General features: G+C 42.1%; 2 protein-coding genes across 2 annotated transcripts in view; one reads left to right on the top strand and one right to left on the bottom strand.

Moving 5' to 3' along the window:
* The first annotated feature begins 63 nt into the window (after positions 1 to 63).
* Positions 64 to 3,890, top strand: tmem170a (transmembrane protein 170A). The gene is made up of 3 exons (XM_076991730.1): positions 64 to 553; positions 1,029 to 1,199; positions 1,559 to 3,890. The coding sequence occupies exons 1-3, from the start codon at positions 430 to 432 to the stop codon at positions 1,687 to 1,689; spliced, it is 426 nt and encodes a 141-aa protein (XP_076847845.1). The 5' UTR covers positions 64 to 429; the 3' UTR covers positions 1,690 to 3,890.
* A 1,495-nt stretch (positions 3,891 to 5,385) lies between these two features.
* Positions 5,386 to 20,313, bottom strand: part of carmil2 (capping protein regulator and myosin 1 linker 2) — a 38,187-nt gene continuing 23,259 nt past the window's right edge. The window contains 9 exon segments of the mRNA XM_076991741.1: positions 5,386 to 5,755; positions 7,974 to 8,075; positions 8,515 to 8,622; positions 10,377 to 10,721; positions 10,812 to 10,883; positions 12,775 to 12,811; positions 14,345 to 14,449; positions 15,913 to 16,699; positions 16,868 to 16,971. Coding sequence (XP_076847856.1) covers positions 5,541 to 5,755; positions 7,974 to 8,075; positions 8,515 to 8,622; positions 10,377 to 10,721; positions 10,812 to 10,883; positions 12,775 to 12,811; positions 14,345 to 14,449; positions 15,913 to 16,699; positions 16,868 to 16,971 — 1,875 coding nt within the window. The 3' untranslated portion in view covers positions 5,386 to 5,540.

Below are 20,313 nucleotides of genomic sequence, written 5' to 3' on the forward strand. Positions count from 1 at the left end.
TCGTGTGAAGATCGACGGTCGTCCACTGGCGCAGTCGCCCTTCTACGGAACGGGCAAAGGGACAAACGGCTAATCCGGAAACCAATAGCAACAACACACCGCAGGGCGTACATCGGGGCTCAGCGCCTAGCCGATGATGACACTTTGCAGCATATAACGTTATTTCTTGTACGGTGTAAATAATTTTCCAGCTTCCTAGAAACGACATTCTTGTTAGGTTAACGGACGCAGACGCTATTTGTGAGACTACGCAGTGACCGGACGATGTGACGTCGAAACCGTCGAAATTCGTCAAGCGCGCGCGCAGCTAGTTAGCCAGGCGGCTAACGGTCCACGCTAGGGCCTCGGACGCGAGGCGGCTTCGGTTATGGTGTCCGTCGGACGGTCGAGCTACTGTTGCCCGTGGTCGCCGCGTTCATATTATGAGAGATGCAGGGCGATAATAACGCACACGGCGTAGGGTTCGTGCAGCAAATTCTGAGTTTACAGTTCGTCCCGAGGAAAAATGGCACTAACCGCGAGAACGGCACGGTGCCGCTGTCCAATTTTCAAGGTAGGTTAGCCGCGGCTAGCAGAGAGCCCGCTGGCTAGTTTGTTTTTGCTTGTGTTCTGTTGATAACTATTGTCCTTTTTGTCTCAATAGTTTTTTAAAAGCCTTCTCAAACTTTAAACTCACAGCTGGAGAGAACGAAGGTTTGCTAATCCAGCCAGCCAAGATAAACTAGCTGACATAGCTAGGTTAGCTAGCTAACTGGATGTTTTAGCTACCTGTAATAACCGGTTTGCTAGCTGTCTATAACCGGTTTAGCACGGGGGTCGTATTTGAAGTTTATTGAATTTGGTGACTTGGATAAGTGTTTTTTTTATCAGGTTACCAAAAACGAAAGTATGTCATAGCTAGCTAGATATACAGCAAGCATATTAACATTACCTAACTAGGTAACAATCACACAAAAATAACCGAATTAGCTGCCTTTTGTAATGTGCTTCTTGTATCAGTTGTGTTTTTCCTTTGAATTCCTTTTCAGAAATGTGGTATGGTATATTCCTGTGGGCATTCATCTCATCGTTGGTGTTCCACCTGCCTGCAGCTCTGCTGGCCCTGGTCACACTCCGGAGACATAAGCTGGCACGCTTCTTACCCCTTGCCATCATGTTAATGGGCATTGTAGGCCCTCTGTTGGGAGGGGTACTCACTAGTATGTACCTCTGCTTTATCTAGCATGGCTTTTATAGCTGCAGTATCTTGCAAGCTCAAATGGAGGTGACATGAGCAATGTATGATAACGTTTTTAAAGAAGAGGCATCACAGTTTGAGATTCCATTTTCTTAAATAATTAGAATGTATTGAGAATGTTGTGGTCAATGACTGATGAGCCATTGTGCAGCACAAACCAAATGAACCCAGGTAACTGGTTGGTTAATAAACCAGTTTAAAAGCCGTTCTACATGGCATACACGTAAACATCCACGGCGTGACTGCACACACATAGTCCTATACGATACATTTCATGACATACTGCCTCATATGGTGGCCATTTCCTTTCGCCTGTTCCAGGTGCTGCAATTGCAGGGGTCTATATGGCAGCAGGGAAGAAGATGGTCTACTTGGAGGTCCTGGTTTTTGGAGTAGCACAATCTTTCTTTGTTCTCGTCATCTCCTTCCTCAGAGTGCTGGCCACCTTGTAGCTTCTGAGCCACAGGCCATGCCAGGCTGCCAGTGCTGAGGAAGAGAGCCGTGATTAGCGCACTTCACTTCCCCTGGACATATTATGCAAAAACACGGAGGCCTTATTTTCCAGAGGTGTCCCACAAAATATATATAAAATACACTTTTTTAAAAGCCAAAATGTCAGGTTTCAGAGAGTGATAGGGCAGTGGAAGGGTTTTCACTGTCTTGCTCCATCACCCCTTAGACAGGTAAGGACCTACCTTCTTTTCAGAGCTGGACATCTTGCACAGGTGGTTTGTGTGCTTTGCATAAAGTAGAGCTACACATCTTCAACCCTGAGGGCAATGGGGACACAACATGCACATAAGAACAACACTGTTTGGCTTCAAGAAACTCTTCACAAAATCTTGATTTTCTGGTGTTTTATGAGGGGGTGTATGCCATTGTCATCAACTCACATGATTCTGGTAATGGTGTACTTTCTGAAATGGCAAGACTGGTCTTTCAATACCAGACGCATGGTTTTTATATTCCCAGTTCTCTTTGTTCAACACATATTAATTAGGCAGAGATATAATTTGATATTTGTTTGAGCCTGAACATGTGATCGTTTCCATTCTGTATATACTAAATCCCATTCCAGCTCCTACTCAAGTTGTGGAGGATAAATATTTCTTACATTTGTTTTGCACAGAGCTGTTTAATTTTCTAGACCAAAATCTTTAGAGTTGTTTAATTATTTCTTTTATTTGTTGGTGGGGGGGTTATTAACTTTTCTTCTTGTTCTTTTGTTTACACTGCCTTTTGTGTTTGTTTTAATGGATCATGGTAGGGGTTTACAAGCTTCTGATTGTTTTTATTTTGCTTTCAAAAATCAGTCCTGTAGGTCTAAGTTTGGGATATGAAACTATGAAAACAGTCTCCTGAGATCCCATTTTTATTAAGAAATCTTTGTGGCATTTAAATAGTTTTGAGTTACATAGGTGACATATTTTAACATTTTTATTGTTGAATTGTAAAATGTTATTCACAGTAATATATTATTTACAGTAATATATTGATGCTTTGATTTTTAATATACCCATAAGTTTCCATGTGAGGCAACCTCTATTCTTAATGCCTACTACAAGAATGTCTATCAGATTTCAGTGAAATCCCTAAGAGAATTTTGTGCACCTTTTACCAAAGAGATCTCAACACTATGTCTATTACAAAATTGAGCACAGTAATCAATGTTGTTGTCAAAAGGATTCAGGCAGTGACACAACAGACTTTGATTGAGTGGCGACACCTAAATCAATCAAGTATCCATACTGATTTACTTCCAGTGCAACTAGTTTAGTGCACAAGAGGCTCTGCAGAAGTCAGGCTTTCATACTTGGCATCAAGAGGAAGCATGTGAAATAAGACTCATTCATGTAGGCTTTGCTTTTGATGTCAGACTTGTACCATCAGAATGGGCCAATTGAGGCAACTATGCAGTCACAGAGCCTCTGGACAATTCACTGTTGGTGTGGAGTAGTGTTGAATAGATTACTCAGTCACACAGAGCTGCAGTGGTCACATTCAGGTAACTCCTCTCTTAACAGTATGGACAGGCTCACTTGTTGTAGTGCAGGTTTTGTTGGGTCTACTCACAGTCTGCTTAAAAAAATAAATTGCCTGATTATTGCCAATGTGGAAAAAGTGATCATTTGGGTACATGTTGGCATTGTCTGATTTCCTTGATACTACTTAGCTGCATTAGCATTTTTGGACTGAATGTTTTCCTTTAACATCTTAAACAATAAACTATGATTAAAGTGTGTTCTGAAATAAGGTGCCCATACCTTTCCGTTCCCTCTATGCTTCAGTAATGGTGAGGACTGTTACTGTTGGTATGTCTGCTAATGTTTAATGAATGGAGTCCTAAGTTTAAGCTGGCTGCAATGGGAACACTGGTAGTACTCTTGCTCTTAGCCATGCAAGCAATGTTTTCCTTATTCTGGGCCTATGGTCTTTACTATTTCGCAAATGTATTTATTTTTTTAATGTCCATCTGTTTTCCCTCTATTTAGTGACTTGCTTGTTTCCTTAAATTGTCCTTAGTTATTTACCATTTTATTGGTTGATTTTTTTTTTTTTTTCTTTTTGGGTGGGTTTAATTTTTCATACTGTATAATAAGTGCCAATGGTTAATATTTTCATGTAATAAAATGTTTTTGATGATGCTTGGTCATTTGTATTTTGCATTCTCAGTGTTTGGTATCTTGTTTGTCCCTAATGATTTCAGATGATGGTGGATAGTAATGTAGTTATTTGTAAGAAGCACATATGTTTCACCAGATAACCTCATTCTCTGCACATCTTGTTAATTTTCAGTTTTGCAGGACTGTTAGTGGAAGGCGTATTTCTTTAGTCACATTTTTGACAGCTTACTTTAATGCCATCATGCTAGCAGTGAAAAGGGTCAGAAGGGAACGTTGTGCCAATGTCTCAACCACACAAAGAGCCTGAATGAGGTGCCTGGCTTCTCTCCAGCACCGTTCCCACCTCTCCCCAGTGCTGCGGGTGAGGCCTTCCCTCTTCACCTCTCCCCAGTGCTGCGGGTGAGGCCTTCCCTCTTCACCTCTCCCCAGTGCTGCGGGTGAGGCCTTCCCTCTTCACCTCTCCCCAGTGCTGCGGGTGAGGCCTTCCCTCTTCACCTCTCCCCAATGCTGCGGGTGAGGCCTTCCCTCTTCACCCCTCCCCAGTGCTGCGGGTGAGGCCTTCCCTCTTCACCTCTCCCCAGTGCTGCGGGTGAGCCCTTCCCACCGCTCCATCCCTCTTCACCTCCACACGCGCACAGATGGATCTCCCACCCGCTCACTGCCTCTGCCGGCCAAGTCTGCTGTTAATCGCAGCTTGCTGTTCAGATGGGAGTAATGTGGTGTTAGTGGGGCGTGGGCCTGCATACACACATGTACTTCCACCCTGTAATGACTCAGATGCGCGTGGGCTCCTTCTATTGCCTTCTGGGCCACGCTGCATTTCTGGTAGGTTGGTGTTTTACCATGATGATGAGGATAATGATGAAGACTGCTCTCTAATATTAGAAAATGAAAAGAAAATTTTCACAGCGCAATTCACTTGTAGGTTTGGCTACATCATTATTATTGTCTACTACGAGGTGATGAAGTGGTCATGATGGTCATGAAAGCTGACTTTGAATGCCTATTCACCTTTGTAATGAACAGAAGTCATTTCTGTAATTATGTCTACATTGTGATTTTTTAAGCCACACCCTTTTTCCTGCTTTCTGAATATTGGCATCTTATGTCTTTATGCAAATTTTGATCACACCAGTGTAGCATCTATAAGACATAAAATGTGTACTTCTATTGCTGCATTTGATATTATAAAATGTAAATGCAGCGAAAGAGCATTTTCCATTATAGAAAAAAAAGCATTGGGTAATTACCAGTTTTGACAGCAGAGAGTGCTGTTGTATCCTTTTAGAGAAACATGCAAGCTGAGGGTATGCAGATAGGACAACATTCACACCCATTTTTAAATTCAGCACAAACGCTGGTGTTCTTTCAGAAACTGTATTGGGAGGTTGGGAAATGTAGTCTTTAGATAGTCAGAGCCATTTTACCATTGGAAGTCCAGTGTAGTTCTCCATCAAGAGAGCAACCAGAGCATCACTAAGGAACATGAAGCCCTGCCCCCCAAAAATAGGTGCCGACTCTGAATGACACAACAGAAATCACTTTTTAATAATTATTAACAAGTATATGTCTCAATTTACTCTTTTTTAAAACGCATTTGTTCATAATTCATTCTTTTGTACATAATCTGACGTGCAAGGCAAAAGTAGACATGATAGAAAATAGATTTTGCGCAGGGGTCAGTCCATGTTTGTCTCAGGTGTGGGGGTTTCAGTTCTTTGGTCTGATGTTTCTCCCTGTGCTGTGTGCTGCTCTGAGACTGTCTCCCCCCTCTCTGGATTGGTCTCGTCCTCGCTGGGCCCAGCTGGACTATATTCTGATTGGCCCTCGTTGACTGTAGTGTTGTCTGTCTCATCGGCCTGTCCTCTGCAACCTTCTCTCCCTTCTGTTTTAGCTGTGGGTGGAGCAGAAAAGCAAATAGGATCTTAGTGTGAAAAATTCCATCACGTGAGTTAACACTAGAAAATAGGAACATGCAGTTGACAAGGACCCACAGAAATAGGTTAAATGTTGCATCTAAAAAGCAATTTAACTTTTGAAAAAATACTCCATTGCTGTATTGCTGTGAGGTGACCAAAACAAATTAAAAGCCCTTTGACAACGATGGTGCATCATATTCGTAAAATAACTGTCATTCATTTGTCCTAGGGGTTAAAGCCCTGAACTGTGCTTATGGATTTTACTAGGTAATCATTATCCTCCCAACCAAAGCCTGTAATTGAAGGCATTTGTCCAGAATGCCCTGCAGGTAATCTGATGTCCATGGCAATGTGGCCACAAGTGGTGAAGATGTTGGGTGGTGAATACTGTTGTTGGATCCAATCATTAAGGACGTTATATATGAGCAATGGTACCCACAGAAATTACAGATGATCCGACACAAAGTACAGGTGTAAACAGAACTGCATCTTTTGGAGTGAACCACCAACACAGCTGTTAATGTGAAGGTTAATGTTTCTCTCATATCCTAAAAGCAGCATCGAGTAAACAGTATCATTGGCCTATCTGGGAGATTTGTAATTTTTTTTATCTACTTACAGTTTGACAATCGACATCTAAACAATTACAAAAATATAAGCAAATAAATTATTCACCCGTGTCTATTCAATCTGTGTTGGAAGGTGAGGGGTTAAGTGGAAGCCTGTGAGACTGTCTCCCCCTATCAGGACTGTGATGCCCTATCAGGACTGTTTTTTAATAAAGAAAAAAAAAGGACTGTGATGCCCGCTGTTCATTTACAGAGGGCCAGGCAGTTATAATTCAGCGCAATACCAGTTTCAAATGACAGTAAAATTGACCAATCATATCTTCCCTCTTAGTGGGCGGGCTTAACTCTATGATCATTTCCGCCCGCTGTGGCGACCAGAGGCGGTCTTTGCATAGAGGCGTTCCTAGGCAATTGCCTTGGGCCCCTCCCAATGCAGCCCACTGTAGGGGCCCCCTGAGTAGCTAACTTAAGCCTGGTTTATACTTTAGCGAGTGACCGCAGCGCGCAAGATGTGGGGAAAAACAGGGAAGGAACATTTACCTGACGAATTTTAATGTTGCTTTGTGTTTCAGGTTTGAATGTGCTGGAATTTAGGCTAAAGTACTTGAAAATGCTTGAAATTCTAACTACTTCGTTTCACAACAAATATCTGTCTGACTGAACAGTTCTCTTGTATTACGTTAACAAATACGAGCCTCTTGTAATTCCAGGACGAAACATGAGAGAACGTGAAGACGTTAATATTGGGTGTTTTGAAAAAAAAAACACCATTAAATAATGTGATTAAAAGCGAATTCTTTCTAATCATTTCGATTATATGTATAAATATTTAACTTATTTAAGTTTATCGTGCTGAGAAATATTGAACTGGACCTTGAAAGTGACATACAAGTGCTTTAATGCCACCTTGTAAAGGTGTATGAGCCCAGCAAACATGACTTTGTTCATTGCGCTGAGGCGCGGCACGCACGAAGTTACAAAATTCGAGAGGTGCCCTCGCGCACGGACGAAGCCACAGCGATTACGTCATTATACCCTTGCGCCGCTCGCAACGCGTCAAGTATAAACCAGGCTTTATTTCTCGCATATTAATGTTAATAGGCCCCCTAGCTAAATTCGCCTTGAGCTCCCAAATTGCTAAGTCCGCCACTGGTGGCGACGCTAACTGTCGTTAGCATACCACCGCTAGCTAGTTTCGATTCAGACCTTTGATGCCCTCGTGCGCGTTGTTTACATATTCCGCTTCCGAGGAACACGGAGCTGTGAACCTTATTTTGTTGGAACCTTATTTTGCTTATTCAGTACAAATGTTATTGTTTATTGCGTTTCTAAAGCTGTACTGTCGTCTCAATTAAAAATTTTTTTTTTTTAATTCCAGTTAATTAGGAGAGGAAACTAATTTTTTTGTTAGGGCGGGCCCAGGTATAATGGTCACGGTTCGCTACTGGACACAACCATGTCCTTCTCACAAAAGATGTGTGTTTACCAGGTGTGTGATGTTATGAAATTACATAATTCTAGTCATTCTCATAATCTCATACACTCTTTATCATTCATGGATTCTCTGCCTCTCCAAACTGGAAAGACCCTTTGTGGCACTGATTTTGTTCCTCTTCTTCCTCACCTTCCTCGCCCTCGGGCAGGTCCTCAGAGCAGGGCTCCAGCTCCACCAGGTTTACCCGCTTCCGCACCGGGGACCTCTGCAGCCGCAGTGCTGCTTTTAGCTCTGAGACAGGACACGGAGAAATGATATAGCAGGCTTCACTCACATCCACAGCGCTCTTCTGACCAAACACGTATGTGAAAAACATACGGCATGCACATCTAGTGTTGCTCAAATATTTGAGTCATCTTATAAAGGTTTTTAAGTTTTTAATACAAGTTAAATACTTATATCCTATGTTAGTGGTGCTAAGAGTAAGACATATTTTTAAAGAGGCATGTGGTTCTATACACCCTATTGCTGACATTATAAACATAAGCAAAAAAGCTAACAATGTTCAGTAAATGAGTTAATGTTTACTGTTTTCCACTGGTTATCAGTTACTTCAAAGTTTTCCAGCAGTGGGCATATAAGTATGCGGAGAGTGGGGAGAGGTGAGAGGTGAGAGGGGAGAGGTGAGAGGGGAGAGGGGAGAGGTGAGAGCAGCATGGTGGCACCTCACCCTCGGGGTCGAGCAGGGCGGCGTGCTGGAGCAGGGCGTCTTCGTGGACAGAAACGGCACGACGTTGGGGTGAGGGCTTCATGCGGGGTCGTGGTTTAGGGAGACTCTCTGTGGGGAGAAAAGCACAATATCTGGTCTGAACGCCTTCAGGGAAATCATTAGCAAGAGTGGCTACAGATACAATCTACAAAATAGAGAAACCTTCAGCAACCTCCTCAACATGGATGCCATCAAGCTATATGACCAAAATGTGGTTGGACGGTTAAACAGAGAGGGAGTTTAATTAGAACTGGGAGAATCATACTACCAGAAAGCAACATAACAGATGTTGAGGACAGCTAGAAGTACCCTGGAATCCCACAGGACAAATGAGGATCATGAGCAGGCCAAAAATAATGCAGCTACAGCCAAATACCTACAGAGAGTGAGGCACATCCTGAGATGTCAACTGAATGGACCAAGATCCAGGCTGCCAACACCTCTGTTTTACCAGTCATCAAACAGCCCACTGGCATTATCATCAGGCCAAAAATGGGGATAAATGCCACTGACATCAAGACAAAGAAACTCCCCCAAAATTGTACACTGAACACTGTAACCAAGAAACACAGTATTCAGAAACATCTGTACCAAGTAACGGGACAGACGTTCTGGGGTCAAATTGCAACGACACATCCCTGGAGATGGTGGAGAATGACCAGCCTAAGACCGTATGGGACTTCCTCATACAGACTGACAAAGCGGTAATGACTAACCAACCGAACATAATAGTGATAGACCAAAACAGAAGATGGCCATGGTGGTAGATCTAGCAAGTGACAGCAAAATTAGGGCCAAGGAACATGAAAAGCTTGATACCGAGGACTGACAGAAAGAACTAGAAAATATCTGAAAGGTGAAGGCAATAGTGGTTACCATGATGGTTAGCATTACTATCAGAGAGCACAAGGACACTAAGTTACTTTTTAAAGGAGTAATCAGTAATATATATACTGCTCAAAAAAATAAAGGGAACACTAAAATAACACATCCTAGATCTCAATTAATAAAAAATCTTTGAAATCAGTTGAAAATCTCTAATTTCTACCTGTTGTCTGTTCCATTTGCACAAGAGCAGTTGAAATTGATTCACAATCAGTGTTGCTTCTTATCTGAACACGAAGTGTGGATGACTTGGAGTTACATTGTGTTGTTTAAGTGTTCCCTTTATTTTTTTGAGCAGTGTATATATATATATATATATATATATATATATATATATATATATATATATATATATATATATATATATATATATATATATATATATATATACACACAAATATATACATTCTGACCAAAGCCCGTTTGCAACAGCTTCAGAGTCACAAGATTACATGATTGATCTGATGGAAGTGATTAAACTGTTCAGCTGAATCGTATTGAAGGCTGCAGACCTGCAGAGCAGCTAGAGCTGCTATCAGGGGAGGTGTTGAAGGCAAACAGAGATGAAGCCACTCATTCTGTGGGCCTACTGCTCCACTTTAAATGTGTTTACATCCAATGGATATCTAAGAGCTTTTATAAGGGGTCCTTGAGTGATAGTGCTCGTGTGTATGAGTTTTGTGTATATGTTAAATGCGTGCAAATGTATATGAGAGATGCATAGATCCACCATAATCCAATGAAAGGGCATTTATGTATGATATTATAATGCTAGACGAAGTTAATCACCTTGTTTTAGTGTAAACTTTGCCTACTAATTAAGAAATAGGTGAAGACTAAATGATTCTACCCCCAAGTAATTATTTGAGCTAATGTAATCAATAATCCCCCATTCATAAAGACAGCCTATCACACTGTAAAAATGGTTTGCAATCCACCTTCAGTGACAGACTGGGGTCTCTCAGCCCGTTCACGGGTGTCTGTGCTGAGTGCCCTCCTTGGCGACGGGGCGGGGGGCGTGTCTTTGCGAGGGGAGGGGGTGGGAGGCTGGGCCTGCGGTGGTGCTCCGCCCTCTGCTGCAGACAGTTGGCCATCGGGAGAGGGGCTGAGCTGCCAGGGAGTGGGCGTGGTGCCCCGGGAGGCTGCGGGGGTCTCCGCCGGTGGGATCAGGGTGGGTCTGAGTGCCGGCTTGGGGGGCAGGGGGCCTACAGGGCGCTCGGGGAGAGGCGGGCGGTCCGTGCGAAGGGGCTCCGCATTGCTCACACGCACTGGCCGTCTAGTATCTGAGAAGCGACAGCAGGTTTGATGTTACTGCACAGTGATTTGGCAGCTCTTAAATGCAAACGTGCACATTAAAAAAGAATGCTTGGTACCTGAAGAGGTGGACATTGTGCGGGGCTTTACATAGGTGGGCGGGGGCTCGGGCTTGTTGTCCAATATCGTCCCTGAAACAGACAAGTGACAGCGTCAGAGGTGGGAAAGCACTAAAACAACAGCACTGGTTCAAATACACTAGTACACAAATACACTAGTTCAACACGGCACGACTGAAGGCCACGATGGGACGTGCAAGGGCCATAAAATCACACTTAATTTGCTTCAGCATTTTGAGTCTTATGTGACTTTTTAGAAGACTTTGGCTGAAGGGATGCAGCTAATTCGATCGAGTCCAATAGGACAGCAGTACTTTAAAAACCGTTTAGAATGTGCCAGGGTGAGCCATACGGACATTCTCAGTCAGCTGGAAATCCATTTAGGGCATGGAACTGTATCCATCACAGCAACCATTTTATCTATCTATCTGATTTTTTATATATTTATTTATTTGTGTGTGCGCGCTTCGCTTCCATTTCAGAGAACAGCAAATTCTCAAGAGCAAAGAACGCTGTCATCTGGCTGCCTTACCCAGCAGTGCTGCCCAGCGGTATTAGACGGCGTGTGATGCTCAGCCTAACTGAAAGTTTTGAGTAAAGTATCAGTGGGCTGATAGGGGGGCAGTCAAGCATGACAAAGTCTTTGATTACCTCTATTCTTGCATACTTGATACACTTAAATGGTTTCAGATCGTCATACAAGGCATAATATGAGACAAGGAGAACACGAGGAAACACCAAACAATTTAAATGACCCTGTTGTTTACTGAAGGAAAAACAGTTACACAACACCTACAAAACCCACGGGGAAACTACCCCTTCACTGCTGCTTAACTGCTCCTAAATGTTGACCTTTAGTAGCAACAACTGCAACCAAACCCGTTCTACAGAGCTCAGGGTTTTATGTGGCGTTAGATGTGAAGGAATTTTGGTCCACTCTGCAGAACTGCTTTAATTCCTGATATCAGGGGGAATTTGAGCATGCAGTGCCAGTTTTAGGCCCTGACACAGTGTCTCAATGAGTCTGGACTTTGATTAGTCCACTCTTCATACTATTATCTTGATATTATGTGCTATATAAGTGCAATGGTACTTGAACTTGCACTGATGACTGGACATTCTCTGGACGGATTTTCTCCTTCAGTTGGTTAACGGCGGTTTGCCCACGGATGCCATTTATCCCTTTCACCATGTAAATACATTTTTCCAATTTCATTCTAAAGGTGAAATCACAAGTGCTGATGTTGAGAGATGCAAACGCCTGCAGTTATTTAGATGTTCGTTTGTCTCCCTCTGTGACTTCATCACTACATTCTGGCCACTTCTGGAGTGATGAAGTTTTCTCCATTAAGTAAATAAAAAAACAGTATTGTGTTTACTGATGTGGTCTTTATATTGTGCACACATTGGTCTACCTGAATCTTGCTTCAGTGACCTTGTGCTCTTTCAGTAGATTCTGAATAATCTGCAATATTCTTGGTCTAACACTAAAACTCCAACAAATAAAGCTGGTCAGGGTTGCTAGTGTCCAGGTACATGTGGCCTTTAAGGCTGAAAGGCTGTAGGAAGGCAAGTCTCCTGTCCAGGAGTAAGGACACTAGCTTCACATATGATTGCTTTTTAATAGACCACAATATTGACTAAAGGTTAAGAAATCAACTTTATCTTTTTTTTTTGGGTGGCAGGGAGATAACAACTACATATGATAAATCATCCTGAGTGTATTGCTTTATAAACCAGTGAGGGTAAAACCTACAGCCCTAACAATGCCATTACACTGCTAAGCTGCTGATGTCTGTCTATACAGGACAAATCACCTCTAATATTCCCCTGAGCACAGCACCTCATATGGCTACCACTGCCACAGCTATCTGCAAATGCAGCAAAACATATCCAGTTACCAGGATGAAAAGGTACACGCTGCAGTGATGATGAAGAGGAGAAATAAGGGCAGGGACCTTACCCTCTGAGTTGGCTTTCCTCAGTTCTTCCTCTTTGCTCTGTAAGAGGATAATATGACTTTAATTCAATTGTCTGCCATACAAAATCCCTCTTTTTACCTGGCACAGATTAAGTGGTGTCTCTGATAATGTGGTTACAGCTTGGAGGGTGAATACTACAGTGGAGGCTGTAGTTTAACAGCAAAAATGAGACAGCAGTAAGGGATTTATGGACCATGATGAAAATGGGGCCCTCAAACTGGTCAGGTCTTCAAAGGAAAAATGTTATGGAGATGGACACTTTCAAGTTCCACATTAGCAGATAGAGGTGTGTAATATTGTAAAAAGTAAAAAAAAAAACATTTATCGACATCTTTACAGGATTCTGATATTTCAATGTACTGAGCTTTGCTAACAAGTTGGACCAGATGTCACAGTAGTGTCACATTTAACAAAAAATATGAAAAATTATTTATATATATATATATATATTAGGGGTGGGCATAGATTAATTTTTTTAATCTAGATTAATCTCACTGAAATCTTGAAATTAATCTAGATTAATCTATATTAAAATGGCTCATATGCGTGCTACCCAAGTAATGACTAAAAGTCAGTTTTTGAGATAGGGTTTCTTAATACATAGGGTGCATTAGACCAGGGGCTCATCTCCTGTTTCCAAAATGCATCAATGACTGCTTGAGGAAGCTGTTCTACTTTGATACTTGAAGAAAAAAAACATGCTCAATAAAATGTAGGCTACTCGTTTATTCAGTTAAACATGAATTTGTAAGCCTACATACTGTACATTAAAAGGGGTTGATAACATGTTTATTCAGCTAAACATGATATTTGAAATGTAAGCTAACATTTAATACATTTAACCTCACGGACGTAATTTGGGGGGGACTTTTTCAAAAGCCGGTTTTGGTCCTCTGCAGTTTTAACGGTTAAAAAGAAATATTTAAATAGCGATGAATTTAGCACTAGGACCATGCAGAAAACGACCGCTCCGGTAACACTTTACGTTCCTAAAAGTGAATTTTCCATGAAGCAAACCTGGCGACTTCGTCGCTGCATCCATGTAAACACACGTACGATTTGTAATTCACAGGTTTGAAAACTCGTTCTCGCCCCTACTGTGCAATTTGGTTAGGAATACAGCCGAACTAAACTATCAAGTTGAAAGTCATCATAGTTTGCTTACCCATTTTGACCCAGTTCCCAACCCAACTTTAAGAATAGATTAACGGCGATAATTTTTATATCGCCCGATAAGAGTATCAAATTAACGAACGCCGTTAACGGCCCACCACTAATATATATATATATATATATATATATATATATATATATATATATATATATATATATATATATATATATATATTTTTTTTTTTTTTTAAAGGGACTTCATCGAGTGGCTCTGTTTTTAATGATACTTGCAATTGCTCACCTCTAATATGATCAGGAAAATTATAACCCCCCCTTCCTTACACATACATGTATCAAACGATGGCAATAATGCAATACTCTTAGTAAACATAAATACACACAAAGGTGTAGGTGCAATACCGCACGTCTCACACTCACCTGGCTCTTTTTAGAGTCGGCATGTGGTGTCCTGGCAACCCCCATGCGGTGAAGCATAACTTGGAGCCGCTGTTCAAAACTGGAGGAGCTTTCAGATGCGTGTTTCTGTAAAACAGGCAGCAGCGCTACAGTTGGCAATTTTCTGCAAATAACACCTGATACATTTTCGGCTGGTGCGAAAACAAGCTTGCTAGGTCTGACTGATAGTGACACTGCCCTGGGGTGAGTCACATTCAGAACCACAGTGGACAGCTGTGATTCTGTTGAATACACATATCAAAATGATGAAATAATAACCCCCCCCCCCCCCCCCCCCCCCCCCCCCCCCACACACACACACACACACACACACACACACACACACCACCCAGCTGTCAGACCTGCTGTTACAGATCTCAGGACGATCTATGCTTGGTCCAACTGGAAGGTAGCTTTTAATATCACAATTAACATTACAAAACATTACATTACAGGACAGTCTTGCAGTTTAATGTAGCATAAGGTGTGACTAATTTACAGTGAGGATGACAAATGTGTATTCAAAGTAAAGTCTTCCATACTTCCAATAGACTACATAACCAAGATGAAACTCTCTGATGGTGAAAGCACCCCAAATATGCAAGGATAGCTAATGATTAATAAAAAGTATTATTGATAAATTAAGATGATATTAATAATTTAAAAATAATTATTAGTAAGTAGTTTTATCTGTAGCATCAATAGGAATAGTTGCACATTTGAAGGAAGTAGTCTTTTTACACCAAAATATAAATTAAGCAACAAAAAATAATATTAAATCAAAGAATTTGACAATACTGAGTCAGAGAAAATCTTCATACTGCATTGTATACATACTGTGTATAGCTTCTAAAGACACCTCATAACATATGGTTATGGTATAACCTCATGCCAAGTCCCGCTGTTATATAACCATCATACAGGGCTCTCATCAGTATGTTAACATGGATTATTGTGATTCAAACACTACCAATTAGCAAAGTCTTTTTTGTGTCAGGCTAATTAGGTGGGAGGTTCATTCATTCACTTTGAAGAACTGCTGGCTTCATTGCTGACAGTTCTTCATTCGTTATGTTTGTCAACTCTCTGACTTTGCAGACAGACCTTTCAGCTACCTTTCAAACCAAAGTCCCAGACAAAATCCTTTTATTAAGCTTATGACTGTTAACATGCATGTATATTTATTTATTTTCTTGCCTCATTCAACATCTCACTTTAAATATGCAGATTAATGTGTATTTCAGAATTTTACTAATTGTTACTGCCACTCTTTGAGCCATGCATTTTTGTGTTGATTTGGCCAGCACAGCAAGACTACAAATTTGCTCCACTCAAATAATTTACTAACATCAAATATGCTAAACTCAAAATAAACTTCCCGTGCAACAACAAAAACCTTTGTACAATGGCCCACTGTTTGTTATTCACTGTTTTACAATAGTCCACTGTTTGTCCATCTCAAATTGATGAATCAAGGTCCATAGTCCTGAACTCAATTGCCATATTCTATCACCCTCCTGAAATGAAGCCCCACAGGAGGGTTCTCTTACCTTGGCTTGTGTGGCTGTGGCATCCTGCTCTGGCTCCAGTCCCGTCAGCAGGATAAGAGACTGAGACTTGCCCTCTCGGAGTGAGCGGCGTGTTGGTTTGGGTCTCCTCTCCCCATCGGGGGTACGGCTCTTCTCCAGGGTCCAGCTTTTCTCCCGCTCTGAGGGTGGTGCTGCTGTTATGGGGCTGGGAGTCGTGGTGGGTGCAGCAGGGGACAATGCTGGGTCCTCTTCGGTTTTGGCAGGCGAGGAGGCAGGAGTGGTGGGGGTAGTGGCGAGAGCAGCTGATGGAGCAGGAACTGGCATGGGGAGAGGTGAAGGAGCTCTGGGTGCCGTTCTAGGGGCCATTTTGTCATCTACAACTGGTACTGTGGGGGCTGAATCTGAGATGGTGGGAGCTGGAGTTGTGGGGGGTGCCTTGATGGTCTCGTCCTCTAGCTTCTCCCTCTCCTTCTCTTTTTCCTTCTCTCTTTCTCTCTCCCGCTCTCTCTCCCTTTCCTTCTCACGCTCTTTCTCAGCCCGTGCCGCCTCCCGGAGAGGGCGGATGAGGTCTGCTATCGAAGTCTTTTTGACCTTTCCCTCTGGGCCTACCTCACCCTTTGCACCTCGACCAGCACGGACCTTCTTAAAGGCAAAGAAGTCGCCAAACTTCTTCTTAATGTTTTTAGTGGGGGCTGTGGTGGAGGTTTGGGTCGTGGTGGTGGTGGTGGTGGTGGTAAGAGGGGTAGTTGTGACACACGTAGACTCCACTGACTGTGCTTTATTGAGGAACTCCTCCCTCTGGTGCTTTCTGAATGTGAGGAAAGGAAAGATGAAATGTTTTGGCAACTAACAAGGGATATTTCTTCATTAGTGCATCATTTCCACAGGTTAGGACATATTTCCTGTCCTCTAATGTGTCTAGAGACTGTCTACTAATGATTCCTGAGGTAATGATTTAGGTGGGGGTTTTACTCACAAGGGGTCATCAGGGATGATCTTCTTGGTGAAGAACTCCTCTACGCCCTCATCCACCCTACCCATATTATCATTGGTTTCATCCTCATTCTCAGCTGCCTGTTCCTACAGACACAAACACATGCAGAAACACAACTCAGTCACTCAAACTGACAGACCATTCAAAATTGTTATGAATAATATACTGGCCCAAAAACTAACACTGAAAACATAAAAAACAGTGAAAGAGTCAGGCTGCTCTGTGTAGCACTGTTTTCTATTTCAGGCTATGGTGTGGGCTGCTACAGTATGCACTCATATGTTACTTACATCCACACAATTCTTTTTTCCTCTCCATGCATAAATATATTATACACACACATACTCGCGCACACAAATATTCATAGGCACAAATCATTGCAGTGACTTCAATTGTTAAGCAGGCTGTGTCCTCAGGTGCATCTGTGCCTTTTGTCCCAAGAGGGAAGCCACCTCCACCCCACACCACCCCACCCCACCTCTTTTCGTTTTGGTCTGCTCCTCCTCCTCCAAACACAATTATACCCCTCAAAAACTCTCCCATGATGCTCCCAGGCACACAAAGACGGAGAGCTTGCTTGCTCATCAGTGGTGGATGTATCATGTAGCCATGGCAATAATTCAACAACAGCAGAAGCCCATCTTGAGCCTTGAATTAGGGTAAATTAGTCTTAATTGGATGACACCACACTATTCTTAGCTGGCAAAACAATGCTGATGAAAGCAATTTGTCCTTGAGTTTAATAAGATATTATATATTAAGTCTACATCATAGTCTAGGATTTTACTGTTCATTCTCTAAGTATTTAATAACACAATAGAGTTCAAAGTTGGAATCTCTAATAGATAGTGGTTTTAATCAGGCTTGGTATTCAGAAACAATAATTTACAAGCCAGTTTTCCTAAATCTAGTACCATAAACTAGATTTATAGGTTTCATATACACTGGCCCTTTTCACTGAATTTTCATTTCACAATTGTGAAAAATAATTCAGTCCTCAAAAGATCAAGGTCTACGGAGACACAATGAATCTTACAACGTTTCTGACGTAATCACCACAAACTGTCAGAGGTTAGAGTTTCAATTTGTTAGTCCTTGGTGCTAGAATTAGCCTACCATGTAAATTAACAAATGATCAAAACAAAATAATTAAAAAGAAAACATAGAAGACTACCATGGTAGTCAATATAGACAGTTAGTGAATATAAAAGACAAGAGTATTAAAAAGCCCAATGAAACTCCCTCTTCCACAGAGGACAGGACCGGTCTCTAAGTCTCTGGCCGAAGACTGAAAACAGACAAAATGAGAGTCTAGTGTCCAAAGCGCTGACAGCACAAGTCGCATGGAGGTACAAACCCAAATACAACCCACACACAAGTATACAGACACATGTGCACCTGCACACAGCAGTGTGAGGGTGTGTTTGGCCTGAGTTCTCCTGCACAGACTGTCAGACCACTGAGGTGGAGTGGACTCTGAAGACAGGAGAAGCAAGAGAAAAAGAGAGGGAAAGATGGAAAGAGGGAGAGGAAACGATGGAGAGAAGGAGAGATGGAGAGAGGGAAATATGAAGAGATGGAGAGAAGAAAAGATGGAGAGATGGAGAGAGTGAATGATGGAGAGAATGAGAGTGGGAAAGATGAAGAGATTGAGAGAGGGAGAGAGAAAGATGGAGAGAAGGAGAGAGGGAAATATGAAGAGATGGAGAGAGGGAGACATGGAGAGAGGGAAAGATGGAAAGATCGAGAGATGGAGAGAGGGAGAGGAAAAGATGGAGAGAGGGAAATATGAAGAGATTGAGAGATGGAGAGAGTAAATGATGGAGAGAATGAGACAGGGAAAGATGGAGAGATAGAGAGAGGGAGAGGGAAGGATGGAGAGAAGGAGAGATGGAGAGAAGGAAAGATAGAGAGATGGAGAGAGTGAATGATGGAGAGATTGAGAGAGGGAGAGAAGGAGAGAGGAAAAGATGGAGAGATGGAGAGAGGAAGAGAGAAATATGAAGAGCTGGAACAAGGGAGAGATGGAGACAGGGAAAGATGGAGAGATGGAGAGCGAGAACAGGGAGAGAGAATGCCTACTGCAGAGCTATAGCAACCATATGCAAATGAAGCAACACGCATTGCATAAAAAATGGATTATAAATCATTTACTAATGGCCAATCAGAATGCATGACTTCTCATCAATCCACTACATCTTCAAAAAGAGGAGGCAGCATAGTGGAGAGGTGTTTCCCACACACACTCAAACACATACTTCCACACATTTACATGCACCACACACACCTGTACACACACAACAGCACACACAGTGGATTAAAAGATGCATAAACATGCATGTGCTATGATGCACTTGACTTCTGATAATAGACCCAATCTAAATAACGGATATGCCAGCAGCACTAAGTGACAATAGTCTGTCTAGAGTAGAATTACATACTCATCTCCCAAACCAAAGATGTTCTATATACATTCTCAAATTCAATCTGCACACACAATCAATCTGCACACACCTGTAGTAATTTAAATCATATATTGTGCTATATTTGCTATTAGCCCCATTTGGAGATATAATAGTGGTGCTTATCTATGACAGGATAAAGTGCTGAGATCCAATGATCTGAGACCAGTTTTGCCCTTTGGGTTTAAGGGGATAATCTAGGCCTCAGGTAGGAGAGAACGCCCCCAGGACAGCAACCATAAGAGATACCAACACTGCATCAGCAGCAAGGAGGAACTTCTATGGAGAGAGAGAGAAAAGGAGAGGAAGCCTGGAAGTGAACATCATGTTCTTTCTGCATTAAGTCTTCTGTGGTCTCTGGTAGTGCAGAGGACAGCCGTGCCAGCTCTGAATCTCAGCATGCAGCGTCTCTACTCTGGGACACCCTAGATGAGACTCACTCGGGGCTAGAACTCCACTGACTTTACTCCACTGGCAAACACTCTAAAGATTTTAGTATTTGGTGAAGTGATGGTGAAGGTATTGGGTGTGGTAGCATGCCATGCTTTTGATGAAGCAACTAGACTCTTGACATTTTTGGGAGCACATTACCAAGTTTGTGGTTTATTGATATTTTTATCCCAACACCATCCATCTTGTTTCAAACCTTCTAAGACGCTTTGTGTTAGGTGCAATGTTCATTGGAATGTACCACTTTGTCAAACTTCATGAAAGCCTGCAGGGTTCCACTTCGTAGAACCCTTCACAAGGCTAGCGACAAATACAAATCCAAATACTGATTTTATGATTTTATGACTTTGCTATACAAAATATCACCCTTACCTAAAATACATATAACCACTAACCACGTACCCTACAGTCTCTACTCTTTACATTGGAGGGCAGCTGATATAACAGTATAGATACCACTTGGTATCAGCAGGAAATGTCATTTATATCTTCCTGTAGATCAGTAAAAAGTAAAAA

This window comes from Brachyhypopomus gauderio, chromosome 2 (assembly GCF_052324685.1).
Source record: "Brachyhypopomus gauderio isolate BG-103 chromosome 2, BGAUD_0.2, whole genome shotgun sequence".
Classification (NCBI taxonomy): Eukaryota; Metazoa; Chordata; class Actinopteri; order Gymnotiformes; family Hypopomidae; genus Brachyhypopomus; species Brachyhypopomus gauderio.